The sequence below is a fragment of the Moschus berezovskii genome, chromosome 24 (assembly GCF_049115385.1).
Source record: "Moschus berezovskii isolate FMDL1 chromosome 24, NW_MosBer_1.0, whole genome shotgun sequence".
NCBI classification, from domain to species: domain Eukaryota; kingdom Metazoa; phylum Chordata; class Mammalia; order Artiodactyla; family Moschidae; genus Moschus; species Moschus berezovskii.
In genome coordinates, this window is record NC_142483.1 from 56,522,741 (window position 1) to 56,544,090 (window position 21,350).

General features: G+C 44.8%; 1 protein-coding gene and 1 long non-coding RNA gene across 3 annotated transcripts in view; one reads left to right on the top strand and one right to left on the bottom strand.

Moving 5' to 3' along the window:
* Positions 1-10,340: 10,340 nt before the first annotated feature.
* LOC148774071 (uncharacterized) overlaps positions 10,341-21,350 on the top strand; it is a 31,943-nt gene continuing 20,933 nt past the window's right edge. Inside the window, exon 1 of one of the 2 annotated variants that reach the window (XR_016036157.1) lies at positions 10,341-10,462. This is a non-coding gene — a long non-coding RNA (uncharacterized LOC148774071). The remainder of the gene's footprint in view (positions 10,463-21,350) is intronic. The other variant, XR_016036158.1, reaches the window with a different exon arrangement.
* The window catches only part of TGFBR2 (transforming growth factor beta receptor 2), an 89,852-nt gene continuing 81,365 nt past the window's right edge, over positions 12,864-21,350 (bottom strand). The window contains exons 6-7 of the mRNA XM_055414759.2: positions 18,419-18,546; positions 12,864-15,394 (exon numbers count right to left, since the gene is read on the bottom strand). Coding sequence (XP_055270734.1) covers positions 15,215-15,394; positions 18,419-18,546 — 308 coding nt within the window. The 3' untranslated portion in view covers positions 12,864-15,214. The remainder of the gene's footprint in view (positions 15,395-18,418; positions 18,547-21,350) is intronic.

Here is a 21,350-nt window from a genome sequence, read left to right on the forward strand (position 1 = left end):
AGGATTTTTGCATCTATGTTCATAAATAATACTGGCCTGTAGTTTTCTTTTTTTGTGGCATCTTTGTCTGGTTTTGGTATTAGGGTGATGGTGGCCTCATAGAATGAGTTTGGAAGTTTGCCTTCCTCTGCAATTTTCTGGAAGAGTTTGAGTAGGATAGGTGTTAGCTCTTCTCTAAATTTTTGGTAGAGTTCAGCTGTGAAGCCGTCTGGTCCTGGGCTTTTAGTTTTTGGAAGATTTTTGATTATAGTTTCAATTTCTGTGCTTGTGATGGGTCTGTTAAGATTATCTATTTCTTGGTTCAGTTTTAGAAAGTTATACTTTTCTAAGAATTTGTCCATTTCTTCCAAGTTGTCCATTTTATTAGCATATAGTTGCTGATAGTAGTATCTTGTGATCCTTTGTATTTCTGTGTTGTCTGTTGTGATTTCTCCATTTTCATTTCTAATTTTGTTGATTTGATTCTTCTTCCTTTTTTTCTTGATGAGTCTGGCTAATGGTTTGTCTATTTTATTTATCTTCTCAAAGATCCAGCTTTTAGCTTTGTTGATTTTTGCTATGATTTCCTTTGTTTCTTTTTCATTTATTTCTGGCCAAATTTTTATGATTTCTTTACTTCTGCTAACCCTGGGGTTCTTAATTTCTTCTTTTTCAGGTTGCTTTGGGTGTGGAGTTAGGTTATTTATTTGATTTTTCTCTTGTTTCTTGAGGTAAGCTTGTATTGCTATGAACCTTCCCCTTAGCACTGCTTTTACTGAATCCCATAGGTTTTGGGTTGTTGTGTTTTCATTTTCATTCATTTCTATGCATATTTTGATTCATTTTTTATTACTTCTGTGATTTGATGGTTATTCAGAAGTGTGTTGTTTAGCCTCCATATGTTTGTATTTTTAATAGGTTTTTTTTTTTTCCTGTAGTTGACATCTAATCTTATCGCATTGTGATCAGAAAAGATGCTTGCAATGATTTCAGTTTTTTTGAATTTACTGAGGTTAGATTTATGGCCCAGGATGTGATCTATCCTGGAGAAGGTTCTGTGTGCACTTGAGAAAAAGGTGAAATTCATTGTTTTAGGGTGAAATGTCCTGTAGATATCAGTTAGGTCCAACTGGTCTATTGTATCATTTAACATTTGTGTTTCCTTGTTAATTTTCTGTTTAGTTGATCTATCCATAGGTGTGAGTGGGGTATTAAGGTCTCCCACTATTATTGTGTTATTAATTTCCCCTCTCATATTTGTTAGCATTTGCCTTACATATTGCGATGCTCCTATGTTGGGTGCATATATAATTGTTATATCTTCTTCTTGGATTGATCCTTTGATCATTAAGTAGTGTCCTTCTTTGTCTCTTTTCACAGCCTTTGTTTCAAAGTCTATTTTATCTGATTTGAATATTGATACTCCTGCTTTCTTTTGATCTCCATTTGTGTGAAATAGCTTTTTCCAGCCCTTCACTTTCAGTCTGTATGTGTCCCTTGTTTTGAGGTGGGTCAAGGCTATGGTTTTTCCACTGGTCATGCATGGATGTGAGAGTTGGATTATAAAGAGGGCTGAGTGCAGAAGAATTGATGCTTTTGAACTGCAGTGTTGAAGAAGACTCTTGAGAGTCCCTTGGACTGCAAGGAGACCCAACCAGTCCATCCTAAGGGAAATTGGTCCTGTGTGTTCATTGGAAGGACTGATGTTGAAGCTGAAACTCCAATACTTTGGCCACCTCATGCGAAGTGCTGACTCATTTGAAAAGACCCTGATGCTGGGAAAGATTGAGGGCAGGAGGAGAAGGGGACAACAGAGGACGAGATGGCTGGATGGCATCACTGACTCACTGGACATGAGTTTGGGTAAACTCCGGGAGTTGGACAGGGAGGCCTGGCGTGCTGTGGTTCATGGGGTTGAAAAGAGTCGGACACAACCAAGCGACTGAACTGAACTGAACTTGTAGACAGCATGTATGAGGTTCTTGTTTTGTGTCCATTCAGCCAGTCTTTGTCTTTTGGTTGGGGCATCCAACCCATTTACATTTAAGGTGATTATTGATAAGTGTGATCCTGTTGTCATTTACTTTGTTGTTTTGGGTTCAAGTTTATAAACCTTTTCTGTGTTTCCTGTCTAGAGAAGATCCTTTCGCATTTATTGAAGAGCTGGTTTGGTGGTGCTGAATTCTCTGTGCTTTTGCTTGTCTATAAAGCTTTAGATTTCTCCTTCATACTTGAATGAGATCCTTGCTGGGTACAGTAATCTGGGTTGTAGGTTTTTCTCTTTCATCACTTTAAGTATGTCCTGCCATTCCCTTCTAGCCTGAAGAGTTTCTATTAAAGATCATCTGTTATCCTTATGGGAACCCCTTTGTGTGTTATTTGCTGTTTTTCCCCTGTTGCTTTCAATATTTATTCTTTGTGTTTGATCTTTGTTAATTTGGTTAATATGTGTCTTGGGGGGTTCTGCCTTGGGTTTATCCTGTTTGGGACTCTCTGGGTTTCTTGGACTTGGGTGGCTATTTCCTTCCGCATTTTAGGAAAGTTTTCAGCTATTATCTCAAGTATTTTCTCATGACCTTTCTGTCTTCTTCTGGAACTCCTATGATTCGAATGTTGGGGCGTTTGACATTGTCCCAGAGGTCTCTGAGGTTGTCCTCATTTCTATTAATTCTTTTTTCTTTTTTCCTCTCTGCTTCACTTATTTCCACCATTCTATCTTCCACCTTGCTTATCCTAACTTCTGCCTCAATTATTCTACTGTGGTTCCCTCCAGAGTGTTTCTGATCTCAATTATTGCATTATTCATTGGCCCTTTTTTATTTCTTCTAGGTCCTTGTTAAACATTTCTTGCATCTTATCAATCCTTGTCTCCAGATTGTTTATCTGTAACTGCATTTTGTTTTCAAGATTTTGGATCATTTTTACTATCATAATTCTGAATTATTTTTCAGGTAGACTCCCTATCTCCTCCTCTTTTGTTTGGTTTGATGGATATTTATCATGTTCCTTTACCTGCTGAATATTTCTCTGCCTTTTCATCCTGTTTAGATTGCTGTGTTTGGGGTGGCCTTTCTGTATGCTGGTAGTTTGTGGTTCCTCTTTATTGTGGAGGTTCCTCCCTGTAGGTGGGGTTGGATGAGTGGCTTGTTAACTTTCCTGGTTAGGGAAGTGTGTGTCGGTGTTCTGGTGGGTGGAGCTGAATCTTCTCTCTCTGGAGTACATTGAAGTGTCCAGTAATGAGTTTTGAGGTGTCTGTGGGTTTGGTGTGACTTTTGGCCATCTGTATATCTGTGCTCAGGGCTATGTTCCTGCGTTGTTGGCGAATTCGCTTGGTATGTCTTGCTCTGGAACTTGTTGGCTCTTGGGTGGAGCTTGGTTTCAGTGCAGGTATGGAGGCTTTTGGATGACCTCTTGTTGATTAATGTTCCCTGGAGTCATGGATTTAAACCTCCTGCCTCTGGCTTTCAGTCTTATCCTTACAAAAGCCTCAAGACTTCTCCATCCATACAGCACTGATGATAAAACACCTAGGTTAAAAATGAAAAGTTCCTCCACAGTGAGGGACACCCAGAGAGATTCACAGAGTTACATGGAGAAGAGAAGAGGAAGGAGGGAGTCAGAGGTGACCAGAAGGAGAAGAGGGGGAATCAAAGGGGAGAGAGCAAGCTAGCCAGCAATCACTTCCCTGTGTGCTCCCCACAGTCTGGATCCCTCAGAGATGTTCACGGAGTTAGCAGAGAAGAGAAGAGGGAGGAGGGAGATGGAGGTGGCCAGGAGGAGAAGAGGGGGAATCAAAGAGGGAGAGACAGACCCAGCCAGTAATCACTTCCCTGTGTGCTCTCCACAGCCCGGAACACCCAGATGCACAGAGTTAAGTAGAGAAGAGAAGGGGAGGGAAGAGACAGAGGTGACCTGGGGGAGAAAAGGAGAGTCAAAGGGGGAAGAGGGCAGTCAGCCAGTAATCACACTCCTAAGTGAAAATGGGTACTGAAGAGTTGATTCTTAAAGGTACAAGACTGATAACAAAAACCAAATGCAAAGATTAAAAATCTAGAGTAGAGGTTACACTCTCAAAAATACGATATTAAAAAATATTACAAAAATTATAAAAATATATATATATGAAATTTGCTTTAAAATAGGGTCTTTTTTTGAAAGGTAATAGGTTATAACAATGAAAATTAAAGGATTGATAACTTAAAAATAAAAATCAAAAAATTAAAAATGATAATAGTGAAATATATCTAGGGATTTCTCTGGAGCTGTTAAGGGCAGTGTGGGGTCAGTTCAGTTTCAGATAGTTCCTTGTTCCAGCTTATACTTCTTCTCAAGGTCTATAGGCCCCTTCCAGTGTAGTCAGTGCTAACTACAGGGTTTTATCTGTTACCCCTGTCACTTCCAGAGCAGTTCCCTCTTTATTTTGGCTTCCTCTGTCTGCAAGACTTTTCAGTGTCTAATTTCCACCCTGACACAAGGGGGCGAAGGTTGTGCTGTGGGGAGGGAGGAACACTGCAGACAAATATCACTGGCATCTGTGGGGAGAGCTCTCAGAGTCTCAGCCACACTGGGTTTGCCCCCGCTCAGGCGTGTGTGCTTTCCCGGACACACAGCTCAGGCTCCAGGTTGCTCTGCAGGGGAACTGTCTAAAGTGGGCCCTGGGTTGCGTGCACTTCCCAGGTCTGAGCTGCTCAGGTTCAGGTTCTCAAGTACTCCACAAAGGCACAGACTTGGTTGGGCCTGCATTTTGTGCCCCTCCCAGGTCCGAGCAGCTCAGGCGACCAGGTGCTTGGCGAGCACACCCTTCCAGCTGGGTGGTGTGTCTTATCACCTCCCCGGTCCCAGCCCCTCAGTTTCCTGGGTGTGCAGTGGGAGCGCTGTCTCAGGTGTGCCATGTGTCTCCTCTGGGGAGCTGATCTCTGACTGTGAACCTCCTGGGGGATGTCAACTGTCCAGAATCCCAGGAAGGCTTGGTAGGTAACTGGGAGCCTGCTCACAGGTTGGTGGAGGATGGCATCTCTGGGGCAGAGATTGCCCCTCGCCTTCCAGCTCTGGCTGTCGCCCGCCTGCCTCCCCACCTCCAGCGGAGGGGAGGGGCTGGTCCGCATCAGGCTAGCTCTCCTCTGGTATTCGCTCAATCCTTTGTTCTGTGAGCAGGCCAGGCTGTGCCTCAGAGCTTTTCACAGGAAAGCTCTCTCTCCCTCTCCCTCTTTTCTTCTCTCTCTCTGGCTATCCCGCAGTTTGGGTTGCTGTCTCACGTTAGCTCCCTGAGATTTTCCTCAGGGCATTCAGGTCCGGGCCCCACCCTGTGCATGCAGCCCACGCCTCCCTGTTCAGCGCCCGCTGCTGCTGGCAGACTCGAGTGTCTGGACTATCTCTTCACTGGGAGTCACAGCTAGGTGTGTAATCTGTGGGTTCTTTCTTTTTTCCTCCCAGTTATGTTGCCCTCTGAGATTCCAAAACTCCCCACAGACCCGCTGGTGAGAGGGTTTCCTGGTGTTTGGAAACTTCTTCACGACTCCCTCCCCAGGACAGGTCTCCATCCCTAAATCTTTTGTCTCTCTTTTTATCTTTTATATTTGCCCTGCCTCCTTTCGAAGAGAATGGTCTGCATTTCTGGGTGCCTGGTGTCCTCCGCCAACATTCAGAATTTGCTTTGTGGAATTTGCTCAGCATTCAAATGATCTTTTGATGAATTTATAGAAGAGAAAGTGGTCTCCCCATCCTATTCCTCTGCCATCTTAGGACTGCCCCTCTAAATTGAAATTTCTTGAGGATCCAAAATAAACCCATTTTTCGCTTGAGAAATAAATGGCAGAATATTTATTTTAGGTCAGCATAGCTTTATAGTGTGTTTTCAAAGTAGAGTAAACCTTCCAACTTAGTTCTTTCAGAATTGTTTGTGCCATCCTATTTCCTTTGCACTTCTACATACATTTTAGAATTTCTTTACTGATATCTATCCAAAAAAAGTTAGAATTTTGATTGAATTGTCTTGACTCTACAGATCAGATTGGAGAGAATAGATATATCTTAATACCGAATCTTCCAATTCATGATCAAAGAATGGCATTCCATTTATTTTGGTCTTTTATATTCATCAATTTACTGTAGTTTTCAGTATCTAGATCCTGCAAACATTTTGTTAGTATTTAAACTGGTAGAGCTTTTCTCACTTCGGGGAAGTCACCATTTTGCTGTCTTCTTCTCCTGTCCAGTTTCTTCACTAGTCATACTCAATCTGTATATTTTCCAATGAATTCTAAAATCTAAATCATCTTACTTCTTTTAACTTGGTATATTTCCTTCTTTAATATATCCATACTATCTACTCTGAATTTTGTAATTAAAAAAAAAAAGAAAAACCCCAGTGTCTTTGAGTAAGGTAAATGAAGAAATTGTGGTGTATTTGTTTTAAAAGGTAAACTGAACCATAATATATTTTGAAGACGTAGAGCAAACATCTATTTGAATAGGGCAGTGCCAAACCGTGAGTAGTTAGAAGTACTTCATGGAAGGGAGCTAGTGGCAAGGTTTTTATACAGAAGACATGGCTCATCTTCCTCATGGGACCATTTTACCCAATGGCTTGGGGAACATTGTGTATTTAAAAAAAAAAATTCACTGGAGTATAGTTCATTTACAATGTTGTGTTAGTTTCAGGTATACAGCAAAGTGATTGAATATATACATACATTCATTCTTTTTCAGATTCTTTTCCTTGTTGGTTATTACAGAATATCGAGTTCCCTGTGCTATACTGTAGGTCCTTGTTGACTATTTATTTTATATATAGCAGTGTGTGTATATTAACCCCAAGCTACTAAATTGTTCCCCCACCACTACATTTCCCCTTTGGCAACCATAAGTTTGTTTTTGAAATCTTTGAGTCTCTTTTTGTTTTGTAATAAATTCGTTTGTGTTTTTTCAAAATTAGATTTCACATAGGAGTGACATCATATATTTATCATGCTCTAACTTAGGTCACTTAGTAGGATCATCTGTAGGCCCATTCCTGTTGTGGCAAATGGCATTAGTTCATTTTTTAATGGCTGAGTAATATTTCACTGTATATACGTACCACTTCTTCTTTATCCATTCGTCAGTGGACATCTAGGTTGCTTCCATGTCCTGGATATTGGGAACAGTGCAGCAGTGAATACTGGGGTGCATGTGTATTTTTGAATTAGGTTTTCTCTGTATACATGCCCAGGAGTGGGATTGCTGGATCATATGGTATCTCTTCGTTTTTTACGGAAGCTCCATACTGTTCTCCATGGAGGCTGTTACCAATTTACATTTCTGCCAGTGGTGTAGGGGTATTCCCTTTTCTCCACACCTTCTCTAGAATTTATTGTCTGTACATTTTTTGATGATGGCCATTCTGACCAGTGTGAGCTGATACCTTATTGTAGTTTTGATTTGCATTTCTCTGATAGTATGTTGAGAGATTATGTCTCTAATATATGACACCATCATAACTTCATTTTGGAGTAGATATTGATCAAATTGCCAACATCCGCTGGATCATCAAAAAAGCAAGAGAGTTCCAGAAAAACATCTGCTTCTGCTTTATTGACTACACCAAAGCCTTTGACTGTGTGGATCACAACAAACTGTGGGAAATTCTTAAAGAGATGGGACTATCAGACCACCTTACCTGCCTCCTGAGAAATCTGTATGCAGGTCAGGAAGCAACAATTAGAACCAGACATGGAACAACAGACTGGTTCCAAATTGGCAAAGGAGTATGTCAAGGCTGTATACTGTCACCCTGCTTATTTAACTTATATGCAGAATACATCATGCAAAATGCCAGGCTGGATGAAGCACAAGCTGGAATCAAGATTGCCGGAAGAAATATCAGTAATCTCAGATACGCAGACAACCCTTACGGCAGAAAGCAAAAAGGAATTCAAGAGCCTCTCCACAAAAGTGAAAGAGGAAAGGGAAAAAGCTGGCTTAAAGCTCAACATTTAAAAAACTAAGAAAATGGCACCTGGCCCCATCACTTTATGGCAAATTGATGGGGAAACAAGGGAAAAAGTAACAGACTATTTTTTTGTGCTCCAAAGTCACTGCAGGTGGTGACTGCAGCATGAAAATAAAAGATGCTTGCTCCTTGGAAGAAAAGCCATGACCAACCTGGACAGCATATTAAAAAGCAGAGACATTACTTTGCCAACAAAGGTCCATCTAGTCAAAGCTATGGTTTTTCCAGTAGTTATGTATGGATATGAGAGTTGGACCATAAAGAAGGCTGAGTGCCAAAGAATTGATGCTTTTTGAACTGTGTTGTTGGAGAAGATTCTTGAGAGTCCCTTGGACTGCAAGGAGATCCAATCACTCCATCCTAAAGGAAATCAGTCCTGAATATTCACTGGAAGGACTGATGCTGAGGCTGAAACTCCAATCCTTTGGCCACCTGATGTGAAGAATTAACTCACTGGAAAAGACCCTGATGCTGGGAAGGATTGAAGGCAGGAGGAGAAGGGGATGACTGAGGGTGAGATGGTTGGATGGCATCACCAACTCGATGGACATGAGTTTGAGCCAGCTCTGGGAGTTAGTGATGGACAGGGAAGCCTGGCGTGCTGCAGTCCATGGGGTTGCAAAGTCAGACACAACTGAGCAACTGAACTGAATAGAAATCAATACTTACATGCACCTATCTCTGTCCTAACCTCTTTGAAAATAGTTAACTCTACTTTTATAGTTATTCTTACTACTCTCCCAGGTAGGTTCCATTTTACTTGGTAAGGAATCAAATAAAATGATTAAAAGGCTCACACCATGTCAGACAGTCAGTGCAGAGCTAGGATTTGAACCAAACCAAGGAAGTCTGGCCCCCGAGGTCCCAGTTTTAATGATTTTGTTATGAACAGACAAAATATGACATTTTGAAGACGTCATTCTTTTTGATGACTCTCTAGCACCAGGGCTATCATTATTGTCTACATTTCCTGAAACAGAGGGGGAAGATTAGAGAACAGTTTTAGCAGTGCTGTTTTGCATAGGCTGCACAAGTGTGACTTTTCTGAAGGGGTGTGTGTGTGTGTGTGTAGAAAGAGAGACAGCACACATTTCATAGCATGTGCAATTTTAGCTTAATTAGAATAGGAAGACCCTTAATAACAAGCTATTTTTAAATGCACCAATATCAGGAGGTAAATTAGAATTAAATCTTACCACATGAGGCTGATTGGCAGGCCATGTAATGGGGGAAAGTTCCCAGTCTTGTCTTTATCTGAACAGTTTGCAAAGTAGGCCCCAAAGCCATGGCCCCACGCTTATGGTCTGGAGCAATAATTGTCCACGTTAAAAAAAAAAAAAAACTAATTGGAAATGTGATAAGTAACGATTAGGCAGCCTATTTCGGGAGGAAAATGAACAAAATTGCAGATGTCAACTTTAGTGACTTGCAAAAACGGATGGACAAGTTTGCTTAAATGAAAACTTCCCTGTCACTCAGGAAGGCTTTTCCCTCAGGACTAGACTATTAGTGGACACACTGTCAGTTGCATAGAGAACTTAAAAGCCACCACTGCACACTGGAAACTGCCAGGCACAAAGAGTGCCTGCATTCCAAAGCAGCTGAAGGGTGCGAGGGCCAGGACCCTGCTGAGGGCACTTGGAGACTTAGCGCCACCGGGAATGCTCCCGACTTTGCAGTAGCCAGAACTGAAATAACCCGGGCAAAACAGAGCCCACAAGAGGGGTCAGAGGACCTTGGCTCCTGTTTTGGCTGCAGCGCTTGGGCTGGAGCCCAGAATCCATTCCTTTGAGGAACAATCTTCACTCCCTGACGGCCACCCCAACCCCTCCAGCGTGCACTGCACCTTCCTCATCTGGGTTTGAGCCTAAGGAATCAGACCCTCGAGCGTCTGAGGCTCCACCTGCCGTCAACTCCCTCTTCACCTTGTGTCCAGGGTCTATGTGCGGGCTCCGGAATCGGCTGCTTCAGCTGCAGTCCCAGCCTTAGGACCGCTCACCGTGGGCCCTCACTGATACCTCGCCCCTGCATCCGTTTCCTCACCTCTCATGTGGAGGTGAGGCTACCTCATAGGTTGGTGATGATGAAAACAGATGCGGATGGTGAAACACAGCACATGGTGTTTGGTGCTTCCCAAGGGCTTGTATGGATCTGCTTCCTTGCAGGGAGCACGCTAACTTCATCATTCCTCATCCCAGCCCCTGCAGCTGCCAAAAATAAGGATAATTATCTACTTAATGCATTTTAAAAAGTCAATTCAAATTTTTAAACTCAGTTATATTTCAAGCCGTAATATTTGTAAAGTCCAGGCTGCATGTGTTAATTTTTTTTCTAGCACATGCTAAAAAATAAACAGACACTAAAAAAATGTTTTTAAAGGCTGGCGCAGTCTGAAGCCTTCTGAAGGAGTGTGCACATTCGTCCCCCAGCCCTGCTCTCAGCATGAACTCAGGCAGCACCGCTCACGTGAGAGGAAGCGTGTCGGCAGCACAGGTGAAGGCACGCACACCTTCCCTGTTCTGGTTGCGCATGCGGCCCCCGGGGGGCGGGGGGATGAGGACTGTGCCATGCGGATGGCGCAGGATGCTTTGTGGTGATGTGGCCCTGTCACGCCACTGGGCAGGCCAGCCCTCAGGAGACAGTACAAAGTAGAGAAAAGAACCCAGCATTACTCCAAATGATTATTCCAGATTCTAGGTCCGGGACAACTTGGCTACACAAGCAGACCTGCCTCTCTGAGACCCTAAGCTTCTTACCAGAGTCTTCCAAGCATGATTTCTCATCTGTGAAACGGGCACAGTACCTGCCTCAGGAAGCAAGTCCAGGCCGGTGCTCAGTGAATGGGCCCTCCCCAGATGACCGGTGTGTACCCAGGACAGGAGCTGCCCTGTGCTCCAGGCTTGCGGCACACCCATTTCTCCTCTGTGCTGTTAGCGCTCCCTAAGGTGTATCTCAGTCCTGGCGCACTAAAGCAGCCTGACTTTGGCCACTATGCACTGAGGGCTTTCCAATTTCAATACCAACTCCAAAAGCCTTACCAGTATTCCTTACCACAGTGGTCTCTGGTATCAGACGAAGCCTGTAAAAATTCCACTGTACACATGATTAAAGTGAGGCATGGGAAGATTAAGGAATTTACTCAGGTCACATAGGTGGTTAATGGAAGAGCAGGTAACTACTAAAATCAGTCATCTCTAAAACTGCCAAGCTACTAGTAAGATAGCATTAGAACTAAAGCCCACAGCAGTACAGGACCACGTCCAGCTAAGTGACCCTCAGCTGGGGGCCACGATTTTGTACCCAGGGGATACCTGGCAATGTCTGGTGAGGTGGTCACAGCTGTGGGGGTGGGTGCACTGTTGGTGCGAATGCATATTGGTGCACCACTATGTAAAACAATATGGAGGGTCCTCAGAATTTTCAAAATAGAGCCACCAGGCAACCCAGCAGTTCCACTTCTGGGTATTTACCCAAACAAAATGAGAACATTAACTTGAAGACATATCTGTGCCCCATGTTCACTGCAGCATTAAGCCAAGACATAAAATTGCATATCCACGGATGCTGAAACTCCAGTACTTTGCCCACCTCAAGCGACGAGTTGACTCACTGGAAAAGACTCTGATGCTGGGAGGGATTGGGGGCGGGAGGAGACGGGGACGACAGAGAATGAGATGGCTGGATGGCATCACCAACTCGATGGACATGAGTTTGAGTGAACTCCGGGAGTTGGTGATGGACAGGGAGGCCTGGCGTGCTGCGATCCATGGGGTCACAAGGAGTTGGACACGACTGAGCGACTGGACTGACTGAACTGAACTGATGGATGAATGGATTTTAAAATGTGGCACATATATACAACAGAATATTTCTCAGTCATGAAAATTTAAATCTTGCCATTTGTGGCAACATGGACGGAAGTTGAGGGCATCATGCTTAGTGAAATAAGTCAGACAGAAAAACGCAAATACCATTAAGATCTCACTGATATGTGGAACTTGAAAAAAAAAAATTGATATACAGAGAACACACTGGTGGTTGCCAGAGAGGCAGAGGGTGGGAGTGGATGAAATGGGTAAAGGGGGTCAAAATGTATAAACTTCCAGTATATAAAATAGGCCCCGGGGATGTAATGTATAGCATGGCGACGGCAGATAATAATACCATATTGCATGTTTGAAAGTTGCTAAGAGTAGGTTTTAAAAGTTCTTACCATAAGAAAAAAAATTATGTAACTGTGATGATGGACGTTACCTAAACTTATTATGGTGGCCCTTTTACAATACATTCAAATATTGCATCATTTTGTTGTACGCCTGAAACTAATATAGTGTTGTATATCAATTATACCTCAATGAAAAAGCTCCAAGCGAGATGCGGTGGCTGGGTAGACAGGAAGAGGCAGGAAGCATGACACCTGGAGGAGGAAAAAGATGGTGGCAGCCCGTTACTGTGAGGAGGAAGGGAGAGCAGAAGCAAGCATGTGCGAGCCAAGACTGTGCCATGCCTTGTTAGATGCCAAGCTCTGAGAAGCCACGCCCCAGGAGAAGCCACGCCCCAGGAGAAGCCACGCCCCAGGAGAAGCCACGCCCCAGGAGAAGCCACGCCCCAGGAGAAGCCACGGGGAGACAGTGGACATGGTACTGTGGAGATGCAGCAGAGCGATACCGTGCTGGCCCTGGGATGAGGAGCAAGCCACCACCAGCACCTGCCACATGTCTCTGTACTAAGTGACTGATTTTTAGAAATAGGGACCTGCCACAGTCAGGTGAAGATGAAAGGGAACGTAGAAAAGCTGGAGAGAATCTGTCTTGTGGATTTTTCTGCAGACTACAAAATAACCAAATGAGGCTTGCGGGCTCCTATGAACAGGAACAGGAGGCAGGAAGCTGACCTGAGTATTTTTGCTTTATTCAACTGAATAAACATTTTATTTATATAAAAGACAAACAATGCATAGAATGAAAATAAGTGCTTGACACATTTGATATAAAAAGAGTATACAGCATTCACATTCCTATTTTAATACATGAGTATTGCTGAAATGTTCCATAAAAGAATAAAACTTTCCCTTTATGTAGTGAAAAAAGTCAGTATTTTTAGGAACTACAGAATGTTATTCCTTGGTCTTTTTCTTGAAGAAGGAAAAAACAAACATAAAACAAGCCACAGTATCATCTACATTCCAGTTTATGCTGATGATGACCCAGAAGTGATAAAGCTCTTTTGAATCTTGGAAGTTCCCATAATGGACCAGTATTCTAGAAATTCACCACTAGAGGTCAATGAGCAACAGCTATTGGGACAGCATCGCCAGCCCTAAAGTGCACGGGACTTCTGGGCACTTCCATGACATTGTGGCCAAACTGCCTTATCTCTCAGTCCACCTGAACCGAGAAGGGTTCCTAAAAATTCCACCTAATCCCCACTTCAGCGTGTCTGCTAAAACCCCAATGAGATGTGGCTTCCAAAACCCAAGTAGAGCTGATCTGATCATTGCCAGTCCCTCTCCAATATTCCTATCTATTTGGCTGAAAATAAGCTTCAAATCATTTTTACAAAAGAGCTTGTTATTTGCAGCATTAACACGTTTGTGGATTACCGAGTTTCCTATGGAGGATTAAAGCTCATTCTTTGTTCTTACCCACATGGACACAGATTTCCTAACTGTAGATGGGACTCCTGCGTCCCACATTCAAATTCTGCAAACACTGGGTATGACTAAGAGACTGGTAACCATGACAACAATTTCTTGGAGTAAAGGTCTCCCCCTTGAATGCAGAGGGGAACACTCTTAATATAGAAGCAAAAGAGATGTGGGTTAGCAGGGACCGTCCAGAGGCAGTCCCTGTCACTCCAAAAAAAAAAAGGCCAACTTCAAATTCTAACCCCACGAAGGGAATCAGAACCACACTCTATAGCCAGAGAATGATTTGTGAATGCACATTTCTTGCAGGGGACCTTGGCTGGGGAAAGAAGGTTTAATTCCCAAACTAGGGTGGAAACAGCGGCAAACACGAACGTTCACAGGGGAAGAGAGCAGCTTTCTAAGTGTGTCTACACCTTCATCTGTGAATGACGTGGGACAGCGGGAACTGTAAGCCATCTGCTATCTAGTCTCTCTCAGGGATCCAAAATTTTTTGCAAAATCTCCAGATATTTAAAAAGTGGCTCATTTTGTTAAACACTGTGCTGGCCAAGCAAAACACACATTCCGAGTGCCTGGAGGGACAGTCCTGACTATGGCGGCACCATGCTGCTTCAATACTGTCCATGCGGCCAAAACGCGCTCAAGTCCCCCGGAGCCTGGAGCATGAGACCTGCCAGTGATGCACAGCAAGCGGAAGACAGGAGCCAAGCGTGATGAAAAACTGAACATGAAGAGCCTGGAAGGGAGATCTGTTCCCTTTTAGGAAATGGGGAACAGTAACACAGGTGTTGGGGGGGTTTAAAAAGAACACTTGCTCATTAGTACAAGGTGTGGCAATTTCACGGGTAGGGAAAACATGTCCTGATTTGTCTGCAGCTTGTGGAGGTAAAAGATGGGACTTAAAACGCTGACGCGATGAGACTTTCTGAGCTAGCTGAGGAAGGAGGTTCACAGACCAGACGTGGGTGTGAAGCTCAGGGCCGAGTCCAGGAGAGAAGACAGGAAGTGGGGGCCTCGGGGTCTGGTCCCCAGACAGTGCGGCTCCAGCTGGCTCCACAGCCAGAACAGGGCCCAGTGCAGGGAGTTACTATGTTGCAAAAGCAAGTGCGATGTGGCACAGCAGGCTCCGAGACGCGAGCCTCTCTCTGAAGGCAGAGACCCCTCCCCGCGTGCCCTGAGCCCAGCACGTGCCTGCCACCAAGAACTCAGGCTGCCCCAGAGCACTTCCTTGTGTGCCCACCCATCCAGCCCACATGTGGGCATGTGTGATCTCTGTCCTCACCTCTTTCCACGAGTATGGCTGTGTATATAAAGACATATATAGATATATATAAACATAGCTATTTCATATTTATATACAGGCATTAATAAAGTGCAAATGTTATTGGCTATGGTAAGATCAATCTCATTTCCTGAGGAAGTGCTAACACAGCTTATCCTATGACAGCGTCAAAGGCAGAGGCTGCTTCCTGCCACCCCCTCCCAGCTCGGGGGAGGGGGCACCTCGGGTTCCAGGAAGCATCGTCAGGGGCAGCTTCCTGCTGCCCCTGCTCTTTGGCCACAGGGCGGCCGCGCTGGGCCGGCCGCGGGAAGAGCTATTTGGTAGTGTTGAGGGAGCCGTCTTCGGGGATCTTCTCCTCCGAGCTGCTCCTCCCCGAGAGCCTGTCCAGGTGCTCCAGCTCACTAAAGCGCTCGGCCACACACTGCGCCGTGAGCCGGGCCTCGGGGTCGTGGTCCCAGCACTCGGCCAGCGTCTCGCACACCGTCTGGATGCCCTGCAGGGGGAGAGGGTCCACAGTCCCCTGAGAGGGGGTGGCAGCTCCTGGGGGGGCAGCCCCCGCCCTGTCCCCCCTGCAGGCCAGCCCCCTGGCGCCATCTGACCGCAGCACTTGAGGGCTCCAGCTCACAGGAAGTGGGGAAGCGGAGACCCAGCACAAGGTCCCCAGCAGGCTTCCCAGGACAGCAGCATCCCCGTTCATGAAAATTCCCAAGAAGTGGGCTTCTACTGCCATTTCTATTACGGGGAGTGGGGGCGCAGTAACAGGCTTCGCTACTCAGGGAAGTTTTAGGTTCACGGCAAAATCGAATGGAAATTACAGAATTTCCATACCATATACCCCCCTCCCTGCATGCAGACCGCCTCCCCCACCATCAACTCCCTACATCTGTGTGAGGCATTTGTTAAAACCAGTAAAGCAACACTGACGTGTCACTATTGACCACAGTCAACCAGAGCAAGGTTCGTGGTGAGGTACGGGATCAGGGTTCTGACAGACATCCGTCATTACAGCCCCCACAAGGTCACTGCCCAGAACATCCTCTGTGTGAGCCTGGTCGGCCTCCTTCCTTTCCCGAGCCCCCACCAACCACTGATCTCTTAACTGTCTCAACAGTATTGCCTTTTCCAGAGACTCAGAGCTGGTATCATACGTGTCTGTTAGTCACTCAGCCATGACCCACTCTTTGCGACCCCATGGACTGTAGCCCACCAGGCTCCTCTGTCCTTGGGAATTCTCCAGGCAAGAATACTGGAATGGGTTGCCATTCCCGACCCAGGGATCGAACCTGGGGCTCTTTTCCATCTGAGCCACCAGCGTTCCTATTTAAATAGGGCTGACTATCCCAGCTGGAGTGACGTGTGGGCATTAGTCTGGTTGCATGTGTCAAGTCCACATGCTTTGTGAGGATCCAAGCCCATCTTCCAGCAGTTTCGAGGACACCCTCTACTAGGCCCTTCCTCTCCAGCTTCAGGTTGGACCCTGGCAAACAGCTGTCTTTGTTTGTCCTGCAGGCTGTATCGGGGGGCTTGACCTAACCCCCTGAAGGCCCCACTCAAAGAGGCCCACCCAGAAAATGCTGTCCATGACAGACGACAAGGGTCCTCTCTCGCGGCGTTAACTCTCACTTTGCATTGCAAATGTTTTTGTCAGTTCAAGTTGTTTTTTGGAAACAAGGCAGACACGGACTAAACACATAGCCCAATGAGTGGAAACAGACTGTGCCTCTCAGAGGCCCGACCCTGTCACCAGCCCGCACACGGGTGGCCCCGGGGGAGGGATCCATCCCAGCCCTTCCCTGAGAGGGGCACTTTCCTGTCTGTAGTCTGAGCAGCGCACCCCACACCCAGGACCTGCCCTTTCTGCCCTCCCCTCCTGCCCCGTGAGTGAGCCCATGATGTTGGATTAATTGTATAATTCCCCTAATTGATGGTATTGATTGATGGCCCTGGTAAGAGTGGAGTGTTATTGTTGGTACACAAGTAACATTTATTTTATTCTGGCACTGTAATTACAGGCAGTAAATTAAATTAAATATTAAGCATTAACTTGAAATCAATAGGGCAACAAATCTCATTAAGAGAAAAAAATGTATTATGCAAATTCTTTCCAGAATTTTATCATCATGAATAATGGCTATTCATTATAAGAACTGGAGAAGGCAATGGCAAGCCACTCCAGTACTGTTGCCTAGAAAATCCCATGGAAGGAGAAGCCTGGTAGACTGCAGTCCATGGGGTTGCTGAGGGTCGGACACAACTGAGCGAATTTACTTTCACTTTTCACTTTCACACATTGGAGAAGGAAATGGCAACCCACTCCAGTGTTCTTGCCTGGAGAATCCCAGGGACGGGAGAGCCTGGTGGGCTTCCGTCTGTGGGGTCACACAGAGTCGGACACGACTGAGGTGACTTAGCAGCAGCAGCAGCATTATAAGAACTCTACAGCAGAGGAGGCAACAGAGTTGAAGGAAATGATATCGTACCTTCTGAGTTTAGAGTTAACACAAAACAGCTTTGCATTTTCAAAGTCAAAGAAGCTCTACTGAAGCCCGGGGAGAAACCCTGGGCCCCCACGGCTGGGTCCACAGCCTGGTGCAGGCTCTCCCTGATGTTATCGGGCCTGCCGGCTGAAGCGGCTCTCGGCCAGGCAGGCACACACCAAGCTTCCTGCTCCATCTGTCTCCTTGGCCACGCCTGACTGTGGTTTCGGCCTCTCATCTGCATTTGCCTTACCCTTAGGCAACCTGGGACTTAGCCCAGCCCTCCCTGGGTGAGGGAATTCATCCAAAGGCAGCCATAAAAGGCTTACGTCAATGGAAAAGACAGGGTGTCGGTGAGCTCGGAGCACCGGGGTGTGGTCCAGGCTCCTCCCGCTGTGCCAGACCGTCCCGCTCCGGCAGCCCACGCTTCCTCCTCCCCTCCTCTGACCGCTGCTCCATCAAAATGCCCCCAGAGCAAAGGATCTGCTGCGGACGCCGGCCGCGTCCACCCCCCGCGTCCACCGCCTGTCAGGAGGTTCTGGAAGACAGATTTCCTGTTTGTTCCCCTGCCCTCTGCTCTTCTTTGCCTTTCTTCATCCCGGCCTCCCCGACAGGCCTGCCGCGGCCTGAGCACACAGCAGCCCCTCGCAGGCCAGCTGGCGGACATCCCCCTTCTTTCTCACAAGTAGTTCCTGCCAGTGTTGAAGCTTCCCAGAAGAAAACATTTGGAACCCAGAAGAGAACAAAACACAAACTCCCTATGGAAAGGATGAGTGGCAGAAGCTGTAAACAAAACATTTTAGTTCTGAACCAAGGGGTCTTGGACAATATGACAGGTGCCCATCACATGTTCTGTGTGAGCCCTTTCTTACTTATGGTGGGACATACAGTAACAAGGTCATCCCATTTTACTGAAACTCCTTTATGAAGCAAACCAAGCAGGATCACGGAACACATCAGATTGATGCCCAACAGCCTGGACGTCTCTGCTGCCTGAGCTGTCCCTCTCCCTCTGGGTGAATACAACAGCCACTCCTCACCTGGTGGTTGAGCCAGGAGCTGGGAATCTCTGGTCGGCCTCGATCTCTCAGCACGTTGTCCTTCATGCTTTCCACACAGGGATGCTCCCGCACCTTAGACCCGAATGGAGGCTCATAGTCCTTCACTTCTGTTGGAGAGAGCAGGCAGACACAGGGCCTTGAGAAGGGCGTGCACAGTTGGGATACTGAGTGTCAGGATTCGCCTGTGAGTACGCTGGGCGTGGTTTTTAATTCTAATGGATTAAAATTATAAGCAGGTGTCATAGAAGGATCTTGAACACATGACTGTTCAGTGACCATGAAGTGCTAATGGCTGGAGACAGATCAGAGAGCAAGATCAACAAGGTCAGGGGATCCAGCCTTTTAGGATCGTGGTTCTTGGGAGGTAGAAAAATCTTCCATACTACAAAGGTTTGTGGCCCTACAAAGGTCCACAGCACATAAATAGATTGAATATGTGGTGTTGAATTTCTTGCAGAGATTCAGCCATATAAAAAAGGAATGAAATTGATAGACGCTGCAACACAGATTATGCCAAATGAAATAAGCCAGACATTAAACAACAAATATTGTTATGAATCCCCTTATGTAAGGTACCTAGAATAGGCTACTTCACAGAGGCAGAGAGGAGAATACGGGTTGTTGGGGGATGGAGAGACTCTGTTCACTAGTACAGGGTTTCAGTTGGGGAAGATGGAAAAGCTCTGGAAATGGATAATGACGATGATTATGATTACACAACATTGTGAATGTACTTAATGCTACCCAACTGCACCACTTACTTTTTTTAAAATCGTAAACACTTAAAAATGAATATCATGTATATTTTCCCACAGGAATAAAAAGTCGTGGGGAATAGTGATTAAGGAAAAAAAAAAGTCTACAAAGGTTCCGTTCAATAATGAAAAAGAGGTTCAGAAATGCTGTTTTAGTTAGCTGACAGAGGAGAGAGATTGATAACAAACACAATTTAAAAATGTAATTTTCCTTCAGTGATACTCGCTAAAAAGAAAATAATGAAGGATGATGTAAACCCTTTATCAGAGTTTCAGGTTTCAACTAAGGTCCATTTCTTTTCTTTTTTTAAGCGAAATTCATGTCACTTATTTTCTTGTAATTTTTTCCTACTGAAGTATAGTTGCTCAGTCATGTCCATTTCTTTGTACCCCATGGACTGGAGCCCACCAGGCTTCTCTGTCCATGGGATTTTCCAGGCAAGAATACTGGAGTGGTTTGCCATTTCCTACTCCACGGGATCTTCCCGACCCAGGGATCGAACCTGCATCTTTTAGATCTCCTGCACTGGCAGGCATATTGTATCGGTTTCAGGTATACAACATAGTAGCTCAGTGTTTTTATAGGCTGTGCTCTGTATAAAGCTGTAAAACACTAGCTCTGTTTTCTATGCTGTACATTATATCCCTGTAACTTATCTATTTCATACCTAGTAGTTTGTATCTCTTAATCACCCTCACCCATTTTCCCCTCCCCTCACCCCTCACCCTGCTGGCAATGAACGACAGTTTATCTGTCTCTATTTCATTTTGTAGATTCCGTATTTAAATGAAATCAAGCAGTATTTGTCTTTCTCTGTCTGCCTTATTTCACTAAGCATAATATCCTCCAGCTCCATCCATGTCATTGCAAATGGCAAAATTTCATTCTCTTTTATGGCTAGTATTCCTGTGTGTGTGTGTGTGTGTGTGTCTAGTATTCCATTGTGTGTGTGTGTGTACATGTAACATACTTTTTTGCATGTAGTATGAAAAAATGTCCTCATTTCATTCTTTCATGTGTAATTGTCCAGCTTTCCCAGTACCACTTATTGAAGAGAACGTCTTTTCTCCACTGTATATTCTTGCCTCCTGTGTTGTAGGTTAGTTGACCACAAGTGTGTGGGTTTATTTCTGGGCCCTCTATTCTGTCCCGTCGATCTGCATGTCTGCTTTTTGTGCCTGTTCCACGCCATTTTGATTACTGCTGCTTTGTAGTGCAGTCTGAAGTCAGGGAGCATGATTCTTCAATTCTGTTCTTTTTCTCTAAAGATTACTTTGGCTCTTTGGGGTCTCTGGTAGTTCCATACACATTTTAGGATATTTTGTTCTAGTTCTGTGAAAAATGTCATGGGTATTTTGATAGGGATTACATTAAATCTGCAGACTGCTTTGAATATTATGAACATTTTAACAATATTAATCTTTTATTCCACGAACATGGGATATCCTTCCATCTACCCTTATTCAATGTCTTTTAGTATTTAGAGTACAGGTAGTCTTCTACCCTTGGTTAAATTTATCCCTAGGTATTTTATTCTTATGTGATTGTAAATCATTGTTTTCTTAATTTCTCTTTCCAATAGTTCATCATTAGTGTTTAGAAATGCAACAGATTTCTATATATTAATCCTGTATCCTGTAACTTAACTGAATTCATTCATTAGTCCCATTACATTTTTGGTGGAGTCTTTAGGGTTTTCTACATATAATATCATGTCATCTGCAAATGGTGACAATTTCTTCTCTACTTATTTGGATGCCTCTTTTTTTCCTGTTTAACTGCTGTACCTAAAAATTCCAGTAATATGTTAAATAGAAGTGGCAACCACAGGCATACTTGTCATGTTCTTAATTTTAGATAAAAACCTTTCAGCTTTTCATTAGCTGTAGATTTATCCTAAATGGTCTTTATTATGTTGAACTGTGTTCCCTGTGTATCATATTTGTTGAGAGTTTTTATCACAAATGAATGAATCTTAGGTCCTATCCAAAGTGGCCCATGCATAAACTCAAGGTGAAGATTGGAAAGGCCATTAATTTAAGTGGGTGGGACAATACGCACATCAGTGAGTCACAGGACAATTTAGAAAATAAAAGCACTACAGTGCTGAGACATGTCTGAGCCCAAAGGGAGGACTGGGCATGGCTCAACATTT